This window comes from Oryctolagus cuniculus, chromosome 3 (genome assembly GCF_051225735.1).
Source record: "Oryctolagus cuniculus isolate XC-2025 breed Fujian yellow rabbit chromosome 3, ASM5122573v1, whole genome shotgun sequence".
Taxonomy (NCBI): Eukaryota; Metazoa; Chordata; class Mammalia; order Lagomorpha; family Leporidae; genus Oryctolagus; species Oryctolagus cuniculus.
Genome location: NC_142869.1, coordinates 153261641 through 153284782, shown reverse-complemented (window position 1 = coordinate 153284782; position 23142 = coordinate 153261641). Strand labels below are relative to the sequence as shown.

The 23142-nt window shown below is 42.7% G+C and overlaps 1 protein-coding gene and 1 long non-coding RNA gene across 11 annotated transcripts in view; one reads left to right on the top strand and one right to left on the bottom strand.

Moving 5' to 3' along the window:
* Positions 1-23142, top strand: part of CTTNBP2 (cortactin binding protein 2) — a 219481-nt gene that overhangs the window by 5841 nt on the left and 190498 nt on the right. For 2 of the 9 annotated variants that reach the window (XR_016230706.1, XR_016230707.1), the window contains exon 1: positions 19640-21261. The exons of 2 other annotated variants lie outside the window; for them this stretch is intronic. Coding sequence is in view for 4 of the 7 variants with exons in the window: in XM_089327940.1 (XP_089184066.1) it covers positions 21181-21261 (81 nt within the window). In the remaining 3 variants the exon portion in view is untranslated. 9 annotated transcript variants of the gene reach the window in all.
* Positions 5031-22212, bottom strand: LOC138849052 (uncharacterized). Of its 2 annotated transcripts, XR_016231737.1 has the most exons (4): positions 22042-22180; positions 14663-14780; positions 14361-14535; positions 5031-5937 (listed from the first exon to the last, which is right to left on the bottom strand). It is a non-coding gene; the product is annotated as an uncharacterized LOC138849052 (long non-coding RNA). The 2 variants fall into 2 exon arrangements; XR_016231736.1 differs by lacking the exon at positions 14663-14780 and having other exon boundaries at positions 22042-22212.

The following is a 23142-nucleotide window of genomic DNA, read 5'->3' as shown; positions in this document are numbered from 1 at the left end:
ATGTGGCAGAACTTCAAAAGGTACATTGCTTATTTCTCAATACAAGAAGCTACTCCCTGAGAATCAGGCTAAGGGAGGGCTGGCATGAGCCTCTATGAAGGCCACATCCTCTCATCTCTTCTTCTGGCCTGCTTGTTCTTTCAATGTCAAATCATCCTCAACTGTAGTCCTACGACTGCTCTGACTTGAGATTCTTAGTATCCTTTCAAGAACAAGATTGGGGAACTCTGCAGGCATCAACAGTGGCAGGCAGTCTGCTGGTCCCAGGGGGTGTTGATGTTGGTGGAGCGTTTTGTTCCAAAATGACACTGGTACCTATAAGAGGAAAAGTTATTCATTATACTTATTGAAGATATCAATTCATTACACTTATAGAAGATGTATTCAAAGGGGCCCTGTTGTAGTAGGTGTAGGGATTGTTATAAAGGCAATAGAGGAACACATTGAGCTCAACTCCAACTCCAACAAGGGTAATGAGAATTTATAGCCAGAGGTGAGAAGAGGCCAATGGGTGAAAAATTACAGTATGCTGAATCCCCACTTGGGATGCTGACATCTCATATCGTATTCCCAGTTCAATTCCCAGCTCCTCCATTTCAATCCAAATTTCAGCTAGTGTATGCTGGGAGGCCACAAATGATTACTCAAATGCTTGGGCTCTGGCCACCTAAATGGGAGACCTGGATGGAGTTAAGGACTCCTGGCTTCAGCCCTGGCCTAGTTCCAGCAATTGAGGACATTTGTGGGTGAACCAACAGAGAAGCTCGATCTCTCTTGTTCTGTCTTTTCTGTCATTCGGCCTTTGAAGTAGGTGAAAATAAACATTTTTTAAAAAGGAAAATTACTAAGAGGAAACATGAAACGTAAGGAAGGACTCTGGCTGAACTGACTTAACAGGATTTTGGATAAAAACAGGTCAGGATGATCAGACATCACATGGGGAATGGTGAAAGATGAGGAACCCTGTCAGATATCAAGGGTGATCAGATAGGGAGGGTGGAAAACTCTAGTTCAAGCAACGTATATAAATTCTTCTTAAAATTGAGTATCGCAAGATAATCCTAGAAGTCCAAAAGTCAGGACCTAAGTAGAAAAAAAAAAAAAAAACAATTAGAGAAGCCAGAGTAAAGTTTTTCAAGGAAACAGTCTTTTATGTACCCAATACTTAAATTCATTTAAATCAGCTTGGATTTCCTTTCATTAATTCATACTTTACCATTTAAAAAAAAAGCAACATTTACACTTATGTGCCATTGTAAATTATATGCAGCTATTTAAATCTCCACCCAAAAAGTTGGCATAATTTTTACATTATTTGGCAGTTTGTTTAGTGAAAGAATTATTCTGGTGTCGGGGGAAGGTATATATTTCACAAGTAAAAGCAAATTTAAAATAGCTTATAAAGGAAAGCATAAAGCCTTAAAGAAGAGCTGGGTGAAAAATAAGATTTACTTCATCTGGAATAAAGTGCAAAAAAAACATAGTAGACTTTTTAAAAATTAGCTTAGGAGTCTGGAAGAGAATTTCTTCTAAAAATATACCAACCTCTGGAGATACTTAAGAACCCAAACCTGTTCTGAATTTCCAGCTAAACTACATATTTAGAGAGTATCAGGAAACTACCCCGCTCTGTAGTTTACAGATTTAGAGTTCTTACAGTCTACTAAGCAAAATAATTAGCCCCTAAGATGGCCAAGTAAATATTTTTGTGCTGTAACTATATGTTCTATCTCAAATTCAATCTTTCATTTTAGTTGCAATGTTAAGTGTATCAATTAGCAGAAGATAGGACCGCAAAGTTCCACTTGGTTTTTTAAAAACTGTATTCAGCATTATTAATTACACTATTGATAAATAATGATGGTACTTCAGGCAGGACATGGGCAGACAGTCACTAACAGGATACACAACTCTCAACCACCCTATGCAATAGTCTACCCCAATCAGAAATCTACTCTGGAGTCCTATGAAATTTTCATGTGATCCTCTGAACAGGGAAAATTTAGATCAAGGGTTAGCATTTTATATTTAGCATGTTGGCTAACAACATTTCATGACAGTCCTGACTTTCAGAAAAATAAAATGGAAAGGGCAGAATTATCAACCTAACCACAATCTAGAAAAGGAACCATTACTCTTTTAAGGGATACCACGTCAACATAGGCACAGTTAACATACAAATTGCCCAATAGAAGGCGACAGTGCTGGGGATCAGTTCCCAACAAGTCTGTGGGTTTGAGGAAGTTAAGCTCTGCTGGTAGTGGAGAGGAGGACATAAAACTGAATTCTAGTTTTTCCATGCCATAAGACATTTGAGTTATGGTAGCTGTGTGTCAAGGGGAGCCCACCCCTCCTTCTGTGAGCCAAGAAGTCTCTCAAATCTAGAAGAGAAATGTGGAGAAGGCGTTTGGTGTAGTGGTTAAGATGCCACGTAGGATCCCCACATCTCACATCAAAATTCCTGGATTTCAGTCTGGCTCCATTCATTTTTAGTGTCAGCTTTCATATTAGTTAGGATCAGGTGGCAATGCTGTGATAAACAGCTACTGCCCATATTTCAGCAGGATAAAACAGTGAGCATTGTTTCTCACTCCAGGAGCTCTCTCAGTCGTCTCTTGTCCAGCAGTGACTCACGGATCCATTTTGTAGCTTTGTCATCTGGAATTGTTGACTTCTAGTCCCTGGGTAAGGGAGTTTTTCCCATGTTTAGACCTGGAAGCTTTAGCATCATTTCTAGTTATAGCTGAGTAACCAGAACTAGTTCGATGATCACAACTGAACTACCTGGTGATCTGAAAATGCTCTCTCCCTATGTGATTAAACCACGCATAGAGAGCACATGACAATGCCTCTGCTGAACTTCTCTTCTGTTGTATAGCAGGCCTTGAGAGAGTCTGTTATAGTGTTTTGGTTGAAGCTTAGTATTTATGTAAGGTAAATATTCAGAGTAATATGTAACAGTACATGGAGATAATGCATAACTTGTTAAATGTCTAAGGTTATAACCCAGTACATTTATCAGTTCAGAAAGCTTTGTTACAATGCATTGACAAATAGCAAGAGGCTTACTTGAGAATCAGAGGTCCTACAACATGGAATGAAATTTCTGTTCCATTGTCACTTCCTTGACAACTGATACATGGTGGGGTAGTAATATTTTTTTCCAATGTATGTCCTACAAAGATTTAATAATCATCCTTAGATAGACCTAGTTAAGAAAATACCTTTGTTCAGGGCCCTCTTTATTGTTACCCCTCAGTTCCGTTAAACCAGTCGGGAGTCTCACACCATATTGCCATCACTGTCATGCGGTTTCTTAGATGAGCCCTCATCGCCATTTGCTGGATGTCTCACATCCCTGATTTTGCCAATACTCTGAGATCACTTTAAGCATTAAATCTTGTCAGTAGGGGTGCTCAGGATGCTTTACTTTCCTCTAATGAACTCTGTAAATTTGGCTGCCTGCTTTGTGTAGGACTCTAGAAGCAGCAGAATGTTGCCATAATCCGTCCGTTCTCTCTAATTTGAGCCTTCTCACTCTGTAAATTTACCCCGGGTTTTCTGCCAGGGTTGGAGCTATATTCAGTATCTTTTGGCTCAAGGATTCTCAACAGGGAGGCATGCAGTTCTGGCTTTGGAGTTGAGAATTAGAATCTTGGGAGGTAAGGGCGATGAGTAGAGGGTGTTTATAGTAAAAAAAAAAAAAAGCATGCTTAGCATAATAATGTGATGTGATATTTTGAAAAACAGTTATCTTTGTAACTCAAAGTCCTGAATGTAAAATTCCACCATCTTTTTTCAGCTGCTGAAAATACACAAATGTTGGTGACTTGCAGCAGAGTTGGGAGGAAAAAATTTTTAAATCACAGCCAGGGGGAAGGAGTGGATTTTTAAATTTATCAAAAAGAGCATTGGGTTTAAAAAGTGAAGAAGTTTTTTATTAAGCAAAAAGCTGAGAATAGACTTCCACAGTACAGAAAAAAAAGAAAACCATGACATGATTGATCTGAGGTTAAGTCCACCAATAAAGTAAAGGCTCAGAACAGCAAGTAAGGGGAAAATATATCTAGAAAAGCTTTTAAAACATAGAGGAGGGCACTGGACATACAAGGGTTGTATGAGATAGAAGCTCAAATTATTTTCTTTGGATGTTAACAGAAGACTGATTAAGTTGGATCACCAGAGATGCATTTATGTTTAGAGAGAATAATATATGACCTACTATAAAGCCAAACTACCAAGTCCATTCATGCTGTCATTTTACCTATCAAGTTAGAAGATGGACAACAGCCAAGGTTCCTTCCATTAAAAGAAAACTGTCTCTTTGAGAATTTTCCCTATGCACACTAAAAATCTATTAGCTTACAGTCAATGAATTAATGTTTGTGGTGCCTAGATAATGATCAAGAAATTGTGACTAAGTTCTACATGTGTTGTAAAAACAGATTATAGATTTTTCCTGTCTTCAAGGAACTTAGAATCTATTTGGAAAGATGTGGTATTATTGTAAATAATGCAATAGGTTTAGAATTTTGTTATGATAGGACTAGACAATATATGGTTCCCAGGACAAATCTGGCCTAATACCTCTCTTTATGAGTAAAGTTTTATTGGGATGCTGCCACACCCCATAATTTATATATATATACATATTTCTGCTCTGATATTACAACAGCAGAGTTGAATAGTTCCAACAAAGACTGTTTAGTCCACAAGTCTAAATTATCTGCTACCTTGCACTTTGCTCAAAAGGTTTGTCAGCTCTTATATTGGAATGCTCAAGTAATATCACATGGCAAAATAGGATGGATTCCAACCAACTAATAGCTAGGATAGAGCTATCAGAGGTGAGAGACACACTTTGGATTTATGAAAGCTTCATAGGATCCCACAGCCAGGTCCTGGAGACAAGGAGGATGTGAAGCAGACTCATGTAGTTTCTGTGCAAGGAAGAGGGTAGAGGATGAAGTTCTTATAATTAGTAAGAAGATACTGAAAGTATTTGTGTGTTCTTTCTGTTAAATCCTTTTCTTGCTACTTTTACTCTGCTGGCCCTCAACATAATTAATTTGAAAAAAAAAACCTCTATTTTAAATAGCCTTCATAATATTGTTCTAAAATCAACATTGATTAAAAATTCACCACCTCTCTCCTGAGAAGTAGAAAGTATTGTTGCACATTTATTTTTAATAAGCGAAATTTTGTGATTCACTCTAAAGATAATTAGAGAAATATATAAGAAAGTTATATGGGAAATTGAGCTTAGGGAAATGTAGAGTTAGAACTTAAATGTCAATATTTATTGTATTTTGACTGAGAGATTTGTATTACTCTTCATCCTTCATTCATACATGAAGTTTGCTAACCTCCATAATACTGACAAGTTAAAAGACTTGGAGATGAATGATTATTGCTTCAGTTTCAGGAAATAATTGTTTTCCACCAAATGAAACTTGCTATTATGGTAAAACAATAAGAATTATTTTATACCTTTAAATATTTCCCAATGCCTTTGACATCTTTTTGGTATCATGAGGTCAGTTACTACTGTAGACCACTCACTCAAGCCTCTCCTTCCACACAATGTACATGTGCTGAAATCTTCCCTTGCTTTCTGTATATACCAATATGAATTTATTTTTCTATATTTCCTTAGTATCATTTTTTTCTATATTTCCTTAGTATCATTTATCTTAGGGAACTTGCTAATTGAAGATAAGTAAATGGAAATGAGTTAATACAATGTTTATGAAACACCTACTGGTGTTATTATATAACACTAGGATAAGAAAAAAAAATTACTCACTCTTGAAACTTCCTGCACTTGCTAATGTGTGAGGACCAGGGGACACAGGATGGACATGAGCTTGGGAGTACCTTGATGTCTTGATCAGCATGTTCCAAAACGTGGTCCCTGAGTGATCACCAGATGATATCCTTGGACAAATTATGAAAATAAGCACACTTCAGGCTCTACAAGGAACTTACTTGGTAGAATCTACATATCTATCATGTTCCCATTTTCCTATGTAATAAGGCTAGGGAATGATAATTCCTGGATTTGAGGCATCCATTATCACAGGTTGCAAACTGGCAGTCATGAACAGATTTGACTTATAGATATCTTTAAAATGGGAAATTTCATGTACACATTTGTTTTCTCCCTTCTTATGAAAAATGAGAAGTTTTTACATCATGAGGTCTCTGTTTCTTGACTTAATTTGAAGGATTTTTTTCCCTTTTTGCTGGACAGATCCTGTGCACTCCAGTTGGCTCAAGTCTCGGTCACTGTCTTACTCCCTAACCAGTCTTCCTCAGATATCCTACATACCTGACTCTTGAAATAATGTGAGTTAAGGATTCTTTGATCTAGATTCTAGTGGATAATCCCATAGTTAACAAAGGAAAAAATCTGCTGATGCTATCCTAGTTTACCTGTGTCCAAGGTAATGTTAGGCTATGACTTAATTTTAAACGCAACTTTACAAAGGCCTTAGGAAATGGGAGTTTAAGGCTCTGGATCAGAGAGTAGTCAAGATGTTTGGGGATGGGGTCATTTTCAGTCTTATGACTGGCAAGGACTTGATTTAGGCCAACAGAACAAAGATAGCAGAAAACAGAATTAATTTCTGTCTAAATCTAGCATTTCTATAGCAGTCATCACCATGGTATCTTGATGTGTTCTGACAGGGAAAATTTCAGTCAAAAAATGCTAATGAGGGAAAGAGAAACTCCTTCAATGGATTGACCCTGGAGATATTTCCTTAATGAAGGCAGATCTCAGAGACTTGTAAAAATGTGACAGAAATTCTCCCATGGTCTGACCATGGGGACATTAGGGTTTTCTAATGGTGAGGCTGCCAGTGTCCCTATGAAAGAACTGTTCAGCAGAGGGCTGGAAGGCAGTTCAAGTTCATGATGCTACTTCTGGAGCTCTTAGTATTCAGGAACTTGTTCATATTAATGGAGATTTGGGGAAGTAATTAAGGTTAAACTAAGTTGTGAAAGTGGGGTCTTCACATTGGGATTAGTGGCAGAAAAGGAAAATGTCTATCCTTCCCTCTCCCTATCTTCCCCTCCCTCTCCCTCCCTCCCTTTCTCCCTTCTTCTCCCCCACCTTCCATCAGTTACCATCTTGGTTTTGGACTTCCATCCTCTAGAACTGTGAGAAATAAAATTCTGTTATTTAAACCACCCCGTCTATAGTACTTTGTTACAGTAGCACAAGCTGAGTGAGAGAAATTTGATCACATTTTCAATAACCCCATACATACACCAAAAAAAAAAAAATGTAAGCTTTAGTGCTATGCCTCTTATTAGTCACAAAATGCTTTTGACATACTTCAAGATAGCATCTAACAAGCTAAGATGTGGAGACATTTCTGAGAAGCACCAAGGTACCCACACTGCTTCAAGTCTGTACCTTCTTATTCTACAGGTGAGCTGCTTGATGTAAAAGTCATTTGTGGGAGCCGGCGCCGCAGCTCACTAGGCTAATCCTCTGCCTTGCGGCACCAGCACACCGGGTTCTAGTCTTGGTCGGGGCGCCGGATTCTGTCCCAGTTGCCCCTCTTCCAGGCCTGCTCTCTGCTGTGGCCAGCGAGTGCAGTGGAGGATGGCCCAAGTGCTTGGGCCCTGCACCCCATGGGAGACCAGGATAAACACCTGGCTCCTGCCATCGGATCAGTGTGGTGTGCCGGCCGCAGCGCGCTGGCCATTGCGGGCATTGGAGGGTGAACCAATGGCAAAGGAAGACCTTTCTCTCTGTCTCTCTCTCTCTCTTACTTTCCACTCTGCCTGTCAAAAAAAAAAGTGATTTATGGGATACCAAATGATGAATTTGATCCTTGAACATATGCTTGTATCAAACATTTTCAGAAAACTTATTACCTGCATTCTTGTCAATGAATAAAAACACACCTATTCCATCAAGATGTAGACCTATTTTTAAATCCAAGTTTCTTATTTTTTAGTTAAAATGATTAATATGAATTCAATCTTACTAGAATCACATAAGCTACAATGTTATGCATTAGGGATCATGAAATTTAAAACCTTACAGAAGACAAGCAAGCAATGTGGTTATGAGAAATAAGCAATTAAAGTGAAACAGGGCATGTGCAGATTCCAGCCAGCTAGAGAGGTCCTGCCTGACTCAAGTCGGCATGGGTTTATGATCTTCTGAATTCTTGATGTTGGAAAGGTGAAGTTTTATATTTGCCTCTTTCCTTTTTTAAAAAAATTATTGTGGGCCGGCATTGTGGTGCGGCACGTTAAACTGCTGCTTGCAACACTGGCATCCTGTATCAGTCCTGGTTTGAGTCCCAGCTGTTCCACTTCCAGTCCAACTCCTGCACAGGCTAATGTGGCTAGGGAAAAAAAAAAAAAAGTGGATCATGACCCAAGTACACAGATCCCTGCCACCCATGCAGGAGACGCAGGTTAAGTTCTTGAATCTTGGCTTAGCCTGGCCCAGCCCTGGCTGTTAAGGCTACTTAGGGAGTGAGTCAGCAGATCAAAAAAAAAATTTCTCTCTCCATCCCTCCCTCTGCCTCTGCACTCTGCCTTTCAAATATATAAATAAGTAAATAAATCCTTTCTACAAAAAGGACATTTTATGAATCATAAAACATGTCTACTTACTGGAGTTAGCCCATTACTTTAATTTAACATCCTGGATTAGTTAAGAGTCCATGACTCCAGATATATATGACCCCTAGTAAAATACATATGTATACATACATATATTTTTAAAATAATCTTTCTTATTTGAAAGATAGAGATGGGGAGCCCTCATCTGCTGGTTTACTCCCCTAAATGCCACCAACAGCCAAAGGCTGGAGCCCAAAGCCAGAAGCCAGGAACTCAGTCTTGGTTTTCCATATGAGTGGCAAGGATCCCACTGCCTGAGCCATTACCTACTACCTCCCAGGGTGCATGTTAGCAGAATCAGGATTTGAACCTCAGCACTTGGATAGGAGACGCAGAGATTCCCCAACTGGAGTCTTAACTGTCACAGCAAGTGCACAATTGAGGCCAGTGTTGTAGATGTTAAATCACCAGAGCAATCAGATGAAGTATGCAGAGTTAGATGTATTGAAAATGCCACAGAAGAGCAGTGAACAGGTAGGACAGCTGATAGCTGACTACTGCTGCCATCCACTGCAAGGGAGCAGTGGGCAAGACAGCCAGAGACTGCAGCAACATGGACTACAATCCAAGAAGCATACCTGTAACCGCAGTGCCTTCTCAGGGCGAGATTCCCTTGGTCCACCAGGATCTCTCTGGTATGTGATTTGCATTTGTGAGTGGAGCTCAAGAGCCTGTACTGTCCTTAGCACTGGGACTTTCCCAGTACCCGGGTGCAAGCCTCCACATTAACCACTGTGCCAAACACCTATTCCCTTCACACACACACACACACACACACACACACACACACACACACTTTTTAAGTTGCTTTTCTGTTTATTTCAGAGACAGGCAGAAAGAGCCACTATCCACCAGTTCACTCCCCAAAGGCATGCAGTGGTTAGAGTTGGGCCAGGGCTAAAGCTGGGAACTGGGAACTCAATATCATTCTCCCATGTGGGTGACAGAAACAGTTTCTGGAATCCTCACCATTGTCTTCCAGAGTCTACATTAGCAGAAAACTGACATTGGTAGCCAGAACTGAGAATCAAACCCAAGCACACTGATAGGGGGCGTGAATGTCTTACCCAGCATCTTAACCTCTAGGCCAAATGCCTGCAACTCCCAGTATTATTTACTTATTTGAAAGGCTGGGTGACAGAGAACAAGATCTTCCACCTTCCAGTTCATTTCCAAATGGCCTCAATAGCTAGGGCCAGGCCAAAGCCAGGAGTCAACAACTCCATCTGAGTCTTCTACAGGAAGAACAAGCACTCAAGTACTTGAATAATTATCTGCTGCCTCCCATGTCCATTAGCAGGGAGTGGATCAAAAGCAGAGTAGCTAAGACTCAAACCAGCACTCCCAAGTTGTGTTTCAACTCACTGTACCACAATGCAGGCTTCCCTGGTTGCATTTGTAAAACATTACTATGTACTATTTACTTAAGTCTTATTTCCTCATTTAAAAAAAAAAAAAAAAAGGCATGCCCTAAATAAAGCAACAACCAATTTGACCTTCTAATTTATGTGACCCTTCTCAAGTTTTTCTAAGACTTTTGAAAGCATTTGAGAGTTTTAATATTTAATCTAAAACCATGGAATATTTGGTTTAAAATTAAAAATGTATTTGAATAGTTTTGTTAAGAGTATTGTGTAATTGTAGAATCATTTCATTAAGTTCCAAAAATTCTCTGTGAAAGTCCATATTTATTAGGGTAATCATTAATTCTTTTTAGTTGTAAATTCCTAACTAGTTTTTAACAGATTCAATATAGTTCATAGATAAAATTCTAAGAATAAAATATATTCCCTGGCCGGCGCCACGGCTCAATAGACTAATCCTCCACCAAGCGGCGCCAGCACACCAGTCCCGGTCGGGATGCCGGATTCTTTCCCGGTTGCCCCTCTTCCAGGCCAGCTCTCTGCTGTGGCCCGGGGAAGGCAGTGGAGGATGGCCCAAGTGCTTGGGCCCTGCACCCCATGGGAGACCAGGAGAAGCACCTGGCTCCTGCCTTCGGGTCAGTGCGGTGCACCGGCCGCAGCGCGCCAGCCATGGCGGCCATTGGAGGGTGAACCAATGGCAAAAGGAAGACCTTTCTCTCTGTCTCTCTGTCACTATCCACTCTGCCTGTCAAAAAAAAAAAAAAAATAGGGAATATATATATATATATATATATATATTCCCTTTCTTCCTCCCTCCCTGCCCCCATTCATTCTTTCATAGGTAAATGAAGAGCCTAAAAATAAGTGCTATTGGGAAGTTTACTGGTAGCCAAGTGCCTTATTGAATTAATTTTATTCTCTTGACAGTCTTGTAGAGGCAAGAACCATTATGACTGCCCTTTAATTGAAGAGATCACAAAGAGTTCTTGCCCATGGTCCCATTGCTAGAAAGAGGCTCTTAACCATGTAACCATGCACTTAATCTTTACAGTAAGTGACCTGAACAGTGTTGTTTGGTTTGGGTATTTGGCATTGGTTGATCTTTAAACTTGTCTTCTTACCATACCCTACTAGGGCTATCTCATCTAAGTTTTAATCCTTCATAGTAAATCAATTAATAAAGATATTTAACACGTAAATTTAAAAGCCATGGCTTCTTATTAAAAACATGAACTTTTAAAAATTATTTATTTTAAAACTCAGAGTGATAGGAGAGTAAGGAAGTTCTTCCAAGTGTTGGTTCACTGCCCATAGGGCTTCAATGGCCAGAGCTGGTTCAGGCTGAGGCCAGGAGTCCAGAATTCCATTCAAGTATTCACCTGGTGGCAGAGGCCTGAGTACTTGAGCCATCATCTGCCGATTTCCCAGGAACTTAAGCAGGAAGCTGGATCTGAAGTGGGACAGCAGGATTCAAACCGGTGCTTTTATTTGGAACACTGGTATCATAGGTGGCAGCTTAACCTGCTGTGCTACAATACTGGCCTCAAAAGTGAGAACTTTTTTAATGAACAAAAAATTGTATTTTCAAGTTCACTAACCTCTCAGTGGTAGCATTTATTTCAATTATGAATTTAGGCAACAGGCCACAATGGACCTGGCAGTGCTTGTGATTGTCACAACAGAAATTTTAGACACTTTAAAATCTTCACATAATTGTTATAGGGAATTCAAAATACATTTCACACTCATTAAAAAATGTTGTACATCCATTTTGGGGCTTACAACCCTATCTTATTTATAGTGCTACCAAAGAATCATTTATAACACTATACATTTGCTTCTTATATGCAGAATTTTGATCACTGGATCTTTTATTTTAAAAATTATTTGTTTGAAAGCCAGCATTATAGACAGAGGGAGAGACAGATGTCCCATCAGTTGGTTCACTCCCCAGAAGGCTGCACCAGCTAGAACTGGGCCAGGCTGAAGCCAGGAACTTCATCCAGGCCTTCCAAGTGGGTAGTAGGGGCTCAAACACTTGGACCATCTTCCATTGCTTTCGCAGGTGCATTAGCAGGGAGCTGGATCAGAAGTGGAGCAACTGGGACATGAACTGGCCCCCATGTGGGATGCCAGTATTGCAGGCTGCAGCTTTACCTGCTTGCTATGTCACAACGCTGACCCCATCACTGAATCTCTTTTTTGACAGGCAGAGTTAGTGAGAGAGACAGAGAAAGGTCTTCCTTTTTCTGTTGCTTCACCCCCAAGTGGCCGCTATGGCCGGCGGGTTGCAGCTGGTGTGCTGCGCCGATCTGAAGCCAGGAGCCAGGTGCTTCCTCCTGGTCTCCCATGCGGGTGCAGGGCCCAAGGACCTGGGCCATCCTCCACTGCACTTCTGAGCCACAGCAGAGAGCTGGACTATATATAAAAGGAGCAACCGGGACAGAATCCAGCACCCCAACCAGGACTAGAACCTGGGGTGCCAGCACCACAGGCAGAGGATTAGCCTAGTGAGCCATGGCACCAGCCCATTCCTGAATCTTAATAGAAACAATTCCCTTATAATTTTGTGTACTTTCATGCATTTAAAACCTTTTTCTGAAAATGAATCCATAGGCTTTCCCACAATGCTAAAGATCCCATGACAAAGAGTAAAGAATCGGTAATGTTTACTCGACCCACTTATATATCTATCTTTCCTTCTATCCATACATCAGTCCCATTCAATTAATTTGAATATTGATTGACTGCTTGTCATGTGCAGGGCTTCCTGTCAGATATTGCAGACATGGAGTCAGTGTTCCGACAGGCTCACCCATCTTTGATCTTGAAGTCTGGAGACTATGCCTAAAAGTTCCCAATGTCTTCTGGAATCTTGACATTTGAGATGCCTTTCATCAACACAGCACACCAATTTAACCCTCACTCTCTTAAGTAAGCAGAACTCAAAGCCACCCTCTGTTCATTCCTCCTTCTTGCCTTTCAATCCCTAACTTTGCTTGTTTTCTGAAGCCAGGTATCTCTGGCTCTCCTGGGAATGAGAGGTAGGTTGCCGTACAAAGTGGTGGTGTAGATCATGCTCATGGTATTGCTTTGTGTCACCACAATGTCATCTTTTTGGGAGTGTGGTGTTTGGCCTCTGACTGTAGACACTGTAGCAGCTGGGTGTCTGGGCTCTATTTGTCTGTGGCCATTGAAGAGTCCATGCTGGGTTCACTCCCACTCCCAGAATTGAAAAAAACAAAGTAGTTTGGTCTTGGATAGGATCCAATTACACAAGCACACATTAGGAAGTTCATTATAAACACTCTCTAGGAGTGAGCACAGGTGGCTTCCAGTTCCAGTCATGACAGAGAAGCCATGACCGGGCCCACTCTCCTACTAAAATGTAAATAGTAGAACAGCATTATAGAACCCATCTATCCAGGGGCATTGGCACACTGCAAATGCAGGCCAGCCTATAAAAGCTGTGACCCCCAGAGAAGGACTGGGAGGGTTTGAGGGCAGTTGGGGAATAATAAATTTTAATGGGACAGAGGTCAGGTTTGAAGGGTCACCCTGGTGTTTCAGACTTGTGGGATGAAATCCTGTGGAGAAATTTCAGAGAAAGAGCCAAAAATCTGCATACTGTATCTTCTCAAGTTGTACACTGAGTTCTAACCAGGGCATAGTGAGATGAGACACCTAGGAAGCCGGTGGAAACAGCACCACTCTCTGGGAGGCCAAAGACCATGTAGAACAGTTCATAAATGGGACACAGAAGCTACTAAACACACAAGAGAAAGGCTGAATTAAGTTACTTTAGCATTCAGAATGTATTGTTAAAATACATTTTTTTTATTTTAAAGGAAGAGAGAGCATCAGAAACAATATCTTCTATCGACTGGTTCATTTCCCAAATGCCCACAATAGCTGAGGCTGCACCAGACTGAAACCAGAAGCTCAGAAGTTAATCCAGGTCTCCCATGTGGGTGGCAGGGACCCACGTGCTTGGGCCATCATCTGCTTCTTCCTGGGGTGTGTATAACTGAGAAGCTAGATTGGAAGCAGAGGAACAGCGACTTGAACGGGCACTCCAATATGGTATATGGGTGTCCCAAGTGTGCCAGATGCCCACCCCTAAACTTAAGAATGTATGCTCTGTTATACCATTTCATGAAAATATTTTCCTTTTAGAAGATTTTTGCTTTAGCTTTCATGTTCAAATCCATGATTGTGTTTGTTTCTATGGCTTTAAAAATGATTGTTTACAGAGAATGCAATGTGGTGTTTATGAGGTCCTATACCCACTGCTTAAAACAGGGATTTTGAGCAGGTTCAGTTCCACTCCTCTCCTGCCATTACCTCAAATTATAAATCCTGGGATTGGGGTTTCCACCGCCATTCCAAGGGGCATCATGGGGAGCTGGAGGGCTGATCCAGGAAGAAAGACAATCAGGGAAAGGTGTCTTGTGATGCAGATGCCATCATGTTTCCTGGATGAGCGGTGGTCAAGAGGTAGAGGCTGAGAGCTGAAGTCCTAAGCAGATGTTGAAAGGAGAGAACAGTAGTGATAAAATATGTCCCAACTGATTTATTGAAAAAAATATTTAAGAATAGTTCTAAATTTATGAAATGGACTTTAAGGTAGTAATCCAAAAAGTTACCTGGGGCTGGTATTGTGTCACAGTGGTCTAAGGCACTGCCTCAGATGCCAGCATCTCTTACGGGTGCTGGTTCAAGTCCCAGTTGCTCCATTTCTGATTCAGCTCTCCAGTAATGTGTCTGGGAAAGCAGTGGAAGATGACTGAAGTCTTTCGGACCCTGTACCCATGTGGGGGACCTGGATAAAGCGCCTGGGCCATCCCTGGCTGTTGTAGCCATCTGGGAATGAGTCAACAGATGGAAACTTGCTCCTTCTCCCTCCCCCTCTCTCCCCCACTTCATGTAATTCTGCCTTTCAAATAAATAACTAAATATTTTGGAAAAAAAAGTTCCATATATCCCTTCCCTCACTTCCCCATTAACATTTCACGTATCTTTGTCACAATTAGTGAACCACACCCAGCTTTGCCTGTTTTTATTTATTTATTTAAGCATTTGAGTGGTAGAGTTACAGAGAAGGAGAGATGGAGAAAGGTCTTCTAAAAACCACTGGTTCACTCCCCAAATGGCCACAAGGCCAAAGCCAGGGTCTCCCATGTGGGTACAGGGACCCAAGCACTTGGGCTGTCTTCTACTGCTTTCTCAGGCCATAGCAGAGAGCTGGATCGGAAGAGGAGCAGCCAGGACTAGAACTGGCACTCATATGGGATGCTGGTGCCGCAGGCAGAGGCTTAGTTCACTATGTCACAGTGCCAGCCCCTTTTATTTTTTTTAATTAAAACTCTCTTTATTCCTCTGACTCCTCCTAACCTCTAATCAATATTCTGTGTTTAGATTAAGGATTCTTTTTATTTTAGCTTCTACATATAAAGGAGCTTGCAGTATTTGTCTTTTTCTGTTTTGCTTCCTTCATTCAACATGAAGTCCTTCAGTTGCATCCATTTTGCTGCAAATGACAGGATCTCATTCTTTTTTATGGCTGAACAGTATATCATTGTGTGTATATATACTATACGTTCTTTATCCAGTCACTTGATGATGACTATTTTGGTTGATTGTACATTTTGGGTATTGAGATCAGTGCTGCTGTAAACATGGTGGAGCAGGTATCTCAATCAAGATGCTAAAGCTTAAACTCAGCAAACATGAGTATTAAATGATTATGTAAAGATAAAGGGGATGTTGTCCCTAATAATAATGGCCAATATATGGTTATTTATTGTATTGTTAGTATAAAACATTATTCAGGGTTAAGTGTTTCTTTGATTACCAGAATAAAACTTAATATTGATTGGTCAGAAGTGTTTCCCTTTGACTTTGCCTTTCCCCAGCTGAGAAGAGCTATACCATTGTTTTCTTTATTGCTTGATTCATAAATATAATCGAGCCTTCAAGTCTAGCCATGAAGTTATTTTATAAATATTAGAAATTATGCTAATTACTGGTTAATCAAACAATTCATTATACATATATATATTCATATTATTTCCTTTCAAATATTATCACATTTCCATGGGGTTTTAAATACACACAAGTATTCTGATTTTATAAAAAAAATCTTGATAGAAAAATTGTCACCAAATGAGACTTTGGGTATTGTAAGGAAAAAACTCATGTCTAAAAAATCCCAAAGATATCTGAAACTCCTCTAGTTTAGTATACCACAAGTGAGTATCATTGGATGGAGAATGTTGATATATTGGTTTATTGCACAATTTTACATGGGAGAGTTATGCATTTGTAGTTCTTTTTGTTTGCTAAATAGATCCTCACCAATACCATCTGCATACCTATTAAAATTGAAAGGCATTTTATCTTTAGTTTCTTAATTCTTCAAACACTACATTTTCTTTTGTATTAAACAGTACATAACTCCATAGTGAAAAGAAAAATGTCAGCTTTGCTTTTATAGCTGGTTCCACACTTCTAATCAGAAAAAAGAAGGGTCTTATTGCACAACTATTTATATAGTTTTTAAACTTTCTAAGAAAAATAAAGCTCTGCTACAATTAATGCTTAATGGTATAAACACCCCTGCCTTAGTGGTTGCCTAGTAACTATATACTGCAGGATTGTGGGGTTGCTAAAGAGGCTGAATACATGGAAATATTCAGATCCATTTCTAGTTCAGGTGGATGAGGGGCAGCAATGGGCCAGATTCTTTTGTTAAAATTATTTTTCCATAATGGCTTTGTGCTAAAACATCCTTCTGCACTAAAACTTGCTCTTATCAATGACTTCTGCAGATAAGAGTCTAACAAGTAATGATTTTAAATTTAAGAAACACTCAATGGAACTGAAGCAAGACAACTTCACTTCTGACTTAGCTGCCCCAGCTGGTGTTCTTAAGAGTGACTGGACTGGGGGATGATGATCTTTTTTTTATGATTTATTTATTTATTGGAAAGGTAGAGTTACAGAGGGGGAGGGGGACAGAGAGATCTTCCATCTCCTGGTTCACCTACTCTCCCCCCGCCCCAAATGGCCACAACAGCAAAAGCTGGGCTGATCCAAAGCCAGGAGTCAGGAGCTTCTTCTGGGTCTCCCACATGGGTGTAGGTGCCTAAGTACTTGGACCATCTCCCATTGCTTTCCCAGGTGCATTAGCAGGGAGCTAGCTTGGAAGCGGAGTAACTGGGATTCAAACCAGAGTCCATATGGGATGTTGGCCCTACAGATCACAGCTTTATTCACTTTGCCACAGTGCCAGCCCTAAGGGAATAATGTTCTTAGTGTTCCTTTGACCTTTCAATTTAATTTTGTATTTGTACATCACTTAAGCAATTGAATAACAAGATATAGTTCCCAGTTAAAGGTAATATTAAAAGAAGCTCTGGGTGAGCATTTGGCACAGCTGCCTGCTGTGCTCACATCCTGTAGAGGAATGCCAGGGTTATGAGTCCCTGCTCCACTTCCAACTTCCTGCTACTAGGTACCCTGGAGGCAGCAAATGACAGCTCAAGTACCTGAATCCCTGCCACCTGTGTGGGGCGACTCAGATTAGTTCCTGGCCCAGGAACTGATCATCAGCCTAGCTCAGCCCTGGCTGTTGGGCATTTGAGAAGGGAATCAACAAATGGGAGATTGAGTCTCCCTTTGTCTGCCTTCCAAATAAAATGAAAATAAAGTTTAAAAGGGAGGAGCTCAGTGATTGTAATAATTATTTACATTTAGCTTTGGTTTGCTTCCTACAGAGCAGATGTCATTTCCTAATTATGTTTTGCTTTACCTTGGTTAAATTAGCTTGCATTCCTGTGGCATAGACCAACTGTATTTGGTGAAAGAGGTCTTTCAAAACCAAAGGTTGTTGACAAGAGTGGCTAAGTAGATTAGAATTGAATTTACTGAGTAAAATCCACAAGTAAAGCACATGTAGGTAATGACAAGTTGCTGATGAAGAAACATGGTTAGGTCATTTGAAAACTGGTTTCTGGTACTGTCTTGGTTTCAGAAATACACGATAGATACAGAGTACTTGGAGCTAGTCTGCATTCTTTGTTACAGAGTTCTTGAGGTCAAGGTTTGGGACTTCCTGGGTTGGTTTCCCACGTGCAGACAAGGATAAGCAAGGGTTGGAATGTTTAAATTGTATAACTATAGGTTTGTGGGTATAGTCAGAAATGATTTGCTACTCAGTAATTTTGTTGTTTGGCAATACTAACACATGATAACATATGGTTTGCTCTTTGGAATTAGCATCCATGTTGTCATTTGACTGCAACAAAGAATTCTCTGATCCCATAAAGGAGATTGTTTTGAATACATGGATGTCCCTTTATCTTTTCACTGGGGAGGAAGCATCCTGTTGCGTTACTACATAAAACTCTCTGGGTTTTGGGTTTTGTTGGTTGAAGGATGTGGCCGGTGAGGTCAAGGGTATGGTTTAACAGAAAACCACTTGGCTCTGCAAGCACTGTCTGCATTCCCAGCTTCAACAACTTCAAAGGGAAGCTCAGCATGGACATCTTTAGTAGGTTAGGAAATTAATTAGTATCAAAGTATTTGGTCAAAGGGTCACCAACATCATCTTTATGTTCAAAGGAGAAAAGACTAATGTTTTTTTTTTCCATTTGCAATATATATAATACCTGTCCTTCCATTTAATGCTGAAAGGAATTCACTGATGAAGAGCCAGGACTCATTTTGTTGTAGAGGTTTTTTTTTTTTTTTTTTTTTTTTCATTCTTGCTGTACTCCTGTTTCTGTCTTCTTTTACCCAGTCTTTCAGAAATTTTCACTCTGGCCCTAAGATGTCTTATTATTTAGCTGTTTAATGACACTTCAAAAGATTCAATCTCTGCAGCCATCAAGTTTCTACTCTTTCAGATCTAGTTGGTTTGATGGTAATAGATCCTGTCTTTGTGGGAAGACAGTATTTCAGAAAGAGTTAATTTGCAATGGCAACAAAGGCTAATTCTCTGGGTAGAATTTAAACCAGCAAGTGTCCTCCTGCAGAGAAGCAGCCTGGGGCCAAGGCTGCTGGGGATGGGGTTAACTCCTTGTGCAGGCAGAGGGACCCTTAGGACACCCTCAGAAGTGGTAATTTTAAGGTAAAAAAAAAAAGTACTGTCCATTTTCCCCTCCCAGGACCTGCATTTTGGCAATTAGAAATTGGGCTGCCCTGTGATTCTTGTACCTGCTGATTTTTTCATTTTGAAAAAAAAAAAAAAAAAAAAAGAGAGAGGGAAGCAGCCACTCAGGGATTATTTCCTCTGTGATAGTATTCTTCCCTAATTGTATTTAGGCTAATGTAAGCTATTTCTTCCCAGTGATTTTTCACTTGAGCTGCATGTATAGAATAAATGGGGTGCTCTTCCCAGAGATGGTACTACTTCATATCTCCAGTTCATAACCCCTAAATTGAGTTTGTTCTCCCCACTCCCCCCCCCCCAGTTACTTTTGGATGTAGCAATTCAACATTAGAATCAATAAAACTGACTGCCTGTGATGCATAAAAATGCATTTTGAAAAGATCAAGTCTCACTCTGGGTTCCAAGTTTTACATTTTTACTATCAGTCTAGCCTCTCACTTTCACTATCAAATGCTTTTCTTTCATCCTATACCTGATCTAGTTGTTCTACTATTGAGCCGCGTCAGAGTATTTGATAAAAAGAAAGTGGTGTAATGAATAGAATGGAAAACAAAGGGCTAGGGGAGCCAGCAGCTATCGGATTGAAGTCAGAGAAAACAAACACAGGAGCACCTTGGCTAGCTGGGTAATCTGGAGTGATTACTGAGCCTCCCACCCTTCACCCCAGGGTTCCAGGTGAAAGTTCTCTCTTGACCTCTGTCCTGGGAGGGAACCTTTTAGAGTTTATCCATCAACCCCTGTCAGGGTCTTTGCAGAAAAGACTTTCTCTGCCCTGGCTTGTGTCCTATTTGGATCCCATTTGGAAAGTGGAGCAATTAAAGTGTCAAAATCTCTCCTTGGGAGTCTGCCATTAAATAAGGGGGGGGGGGGGCGCTTTGATGTGTAACCCTAGGACTGAACATTCCAGTCCTTCATCTTGCAGAATTTCAAGCTCAGAGTTTGCGAGCAGGTTTGATTTCTCACATCTTTGAGACGCAGCTTGAATGCCTCGATTTGATTTTGTGCTTTCAACACATTTTTAGAGATCTGGAGCTTTGGGGAGGGCTATACCATATGGTCTTGATAAGGTGGGACTTAGAAAAGGGTAGATACTGAATTGCAAGCAGCAAGTGAAAACCAAGCGTTTGGACCTAATTCGTTCGTCTCTTGACAAATCTCCTGAAACCTGTAATTCCCGCAAAATCAATTTTCACGAAGGCTTTTTTTTTGGGGGGGTCTTGTGCGCCCCTGTATCCTCACACGCGGAGACGACTAATTCCTTTACATTCTCCGAAAGCAGGGAGGGGGCTTCCTTTGAAACGCTTCGGCATGTTTAGCACTTGTTGGTTAGCCTTTCTGAAATCAACTCAAGACTTAGGGTCCAAGAACAAGCACCTGCCGGTCCCCACCCTCCTGGGAAGGGAGGCGGTACAGAAAGGTTAGGGCAGAGGAGCAGGCGCAACCCAAGGAGACGACGGCACACATCGGCGTCCTCGGGGAGTTGATGGTTTGAGCAGCAGGGCAGAGTCGACGACGGCATAAAACAAAGCCAGGGGCTGCTCTGCCAGGGACATGGAGAAACTGCAGGAGGAGGCACCTTCGGATCCGAGCGGCGGGATGCAGGGATCCAAGGGGAAGGATTCTCCAGATCCGACAAGGAAATTCCGATCCTGGAGGCCTGACGTTTAATCCGGTCCGGTCTGCGCCCTGGCCGGCTCGCTGGGGCTTCGCCGGACTCCCCCTCGGCGCTCGCTTCCCCTCGCCTCTCCTGGGGCCTGCGGTTCGCCTGCGGCGCGCAGGCCAGGCCCCGGCCGGCTCGTGCGCCCATTTCTCCTGCACCCCGGGAGGCGGGCGCGGGGCGGGGCGAGGCGGGGCCGCTGCGGCGGCGGCGCGGGGAGGAGGAGCCGCTCGGCTCCCCGGACAGCAGCGGGTTAAGCGCCGCCCGCGCCGAGGGGGCTGAGCCGGGAGCCGCCGCTCCGAGCTCGCATTCGGATCCGCTAGAGCAGGAAGATGGCGACGGACGGCGCGAGCTGCGAGCCCGACTTGTCCCGCGCCCCGGAGGACGCGGCGGGAGCCGCGGCGGAGGCGGCGGTAACCGAGCTCCCCGGGCGGGTGCGGGGTTGGTGTAGACGGGGATCGCGGGCGGTGCCCGAGCCCAGGGTGAACCCGGCTCCACGACCCCCGAGGCGTTCCATGATTCGGGCCCCTCCGGACGCCCTCCCCAGGGTGTCCCTTCCTCGGGGTGCGCCCTCCCTAGGGTGCCTTCATGGCCAGGAGCCGGCGTCAGAGGGATGAGGCAGCCATCGGGGTTGGGGGTCCCTCCTGTCCATTCGAAGCCCTTTTGGCTGCAACCCCTGGCAGCCCCGGTCTCAAGGCTCCCTGGGTGCGTCCCGTGTGACCCTCACGCCCACTCCCTCTGCTGTGCTCTTTTGGAGACGGAGTCGAGGGTCGGGTGTGCTCCCTGGCGAAGGCGACCCCCGCATTGTGCCCCTCACACTGCGCGCGCCGTTGAGCGTGTGTCTCGGGGGTGCCTGGCACCGCTCGGTGGCCCCGGGGGAGCGGGGCCGTCGCCGAGCAGGTGTGGGGATGCCCATTGTGTGTGTGTTCGCGTGCCTGCCCGAGGCCCCGTGGGAGCGGCCCCGTGCCCAGCTGTGGACATCCCGCGGTGGGCGCGGCGCCAGCACTGGGGATCCTAGCGGCCCCATCACCTGGCTGCTGGTGGCTGAGGGGTGGGGAGGGGTCGTCCTGGGCGTCATGTCCTGCACCTGGTTTCCTGACATTGTTCTACCCGGCTTACACCTGGTCCACACTTTCGCCGCTGGATCCCCGCGGGCGCAGAGGCTCCCCACACTGGTGGGTTCCAGCGCTTACCTTGAGGGAGGGCTGCATCCACATTTCCTGGGTGGGAAACATGCTCGAGGTTTGGAGAGCCGCTTCGCGGGAGTTGCAAGGATCTGCAAAGAAAGGCAGATCCGGGAGTACCTCCCACTCTTGGCCCAATCCCGCGGCTCCCGGGAAGATTCGGAGTGGGATGGAGTGAGCAGGGCTGGACGCCCCCTGGCTTCCTTCCACCACCTCAGCCGAGTCCGAGAGAGCAGCCGCGGAGGACAAGGCCAGGCGTGGACCGCCGGGGCCACTTCCAGTTCCTCCCACCTCGGCAGGTAGGGTTTTCTGAAGAGGGAGAGGAGAGGTGTGGAGGAGGAAGAGGAGAAAGGGAAAGGGCTGCTGGTTTCCACTTGTAAAACTGGCAAGTCTCAGATAGAAACTTGGGGGGGGGGGGTGTGAGCTTTTATTCCTCGCATGGAAAATGAAGAGTTTCCTAAGATTGCAAGGGAAACCTGTCCACTTCTGATCCAGTTTCCCTCTATGAAGTCCCATAAGAAATCTACCTGTTAGGACAACCAGTCTCTAGGAAGCTGAAATGGTTGGGTGCCTTCATTCCCAGGAGAGGGTTAGGAGAGAGGAGAGGAAAAAAAAAGGATGGAGGTGGGGTTTGTGTTTCTTGCTCCTCAGGAGGGTTGGATTTGTTTGTTTACCCTGTTTAGAATGGAGAATGGGCTGCTTTCTACTTCATTCAATATTTTAATCACCTGACAAACCAAACAGAAATATCTGCTGTATGGTCTGCAGCTGAAATATACTTATTTCGTTAGGCTGTAATCAAAACCTTCCTTGCAGGCAGTTTTTATTTTATTTTATTTTATTTTTTAACAAGGTCAGTGTTTTTTCTCTGCTGCTTAAAATTTTCAGGGGTCTGAGTTTCACTGCTGATGGTTGGGGATTTCATCATTTCCCCCTTGTTAGTGGGAATAGCCATGGAAAATCTGTGAAGGTGAACCTCCTTTATTTCTGTAGAAATAACATGAATAAAGATTCTTCACTTAATCGTTTTTAAAAATAACTGACTTTGAATAATATGTTGATGGCTTTTTATGCAGTAGACTGAGCTTTTTATTTTAATCACTTGATCTA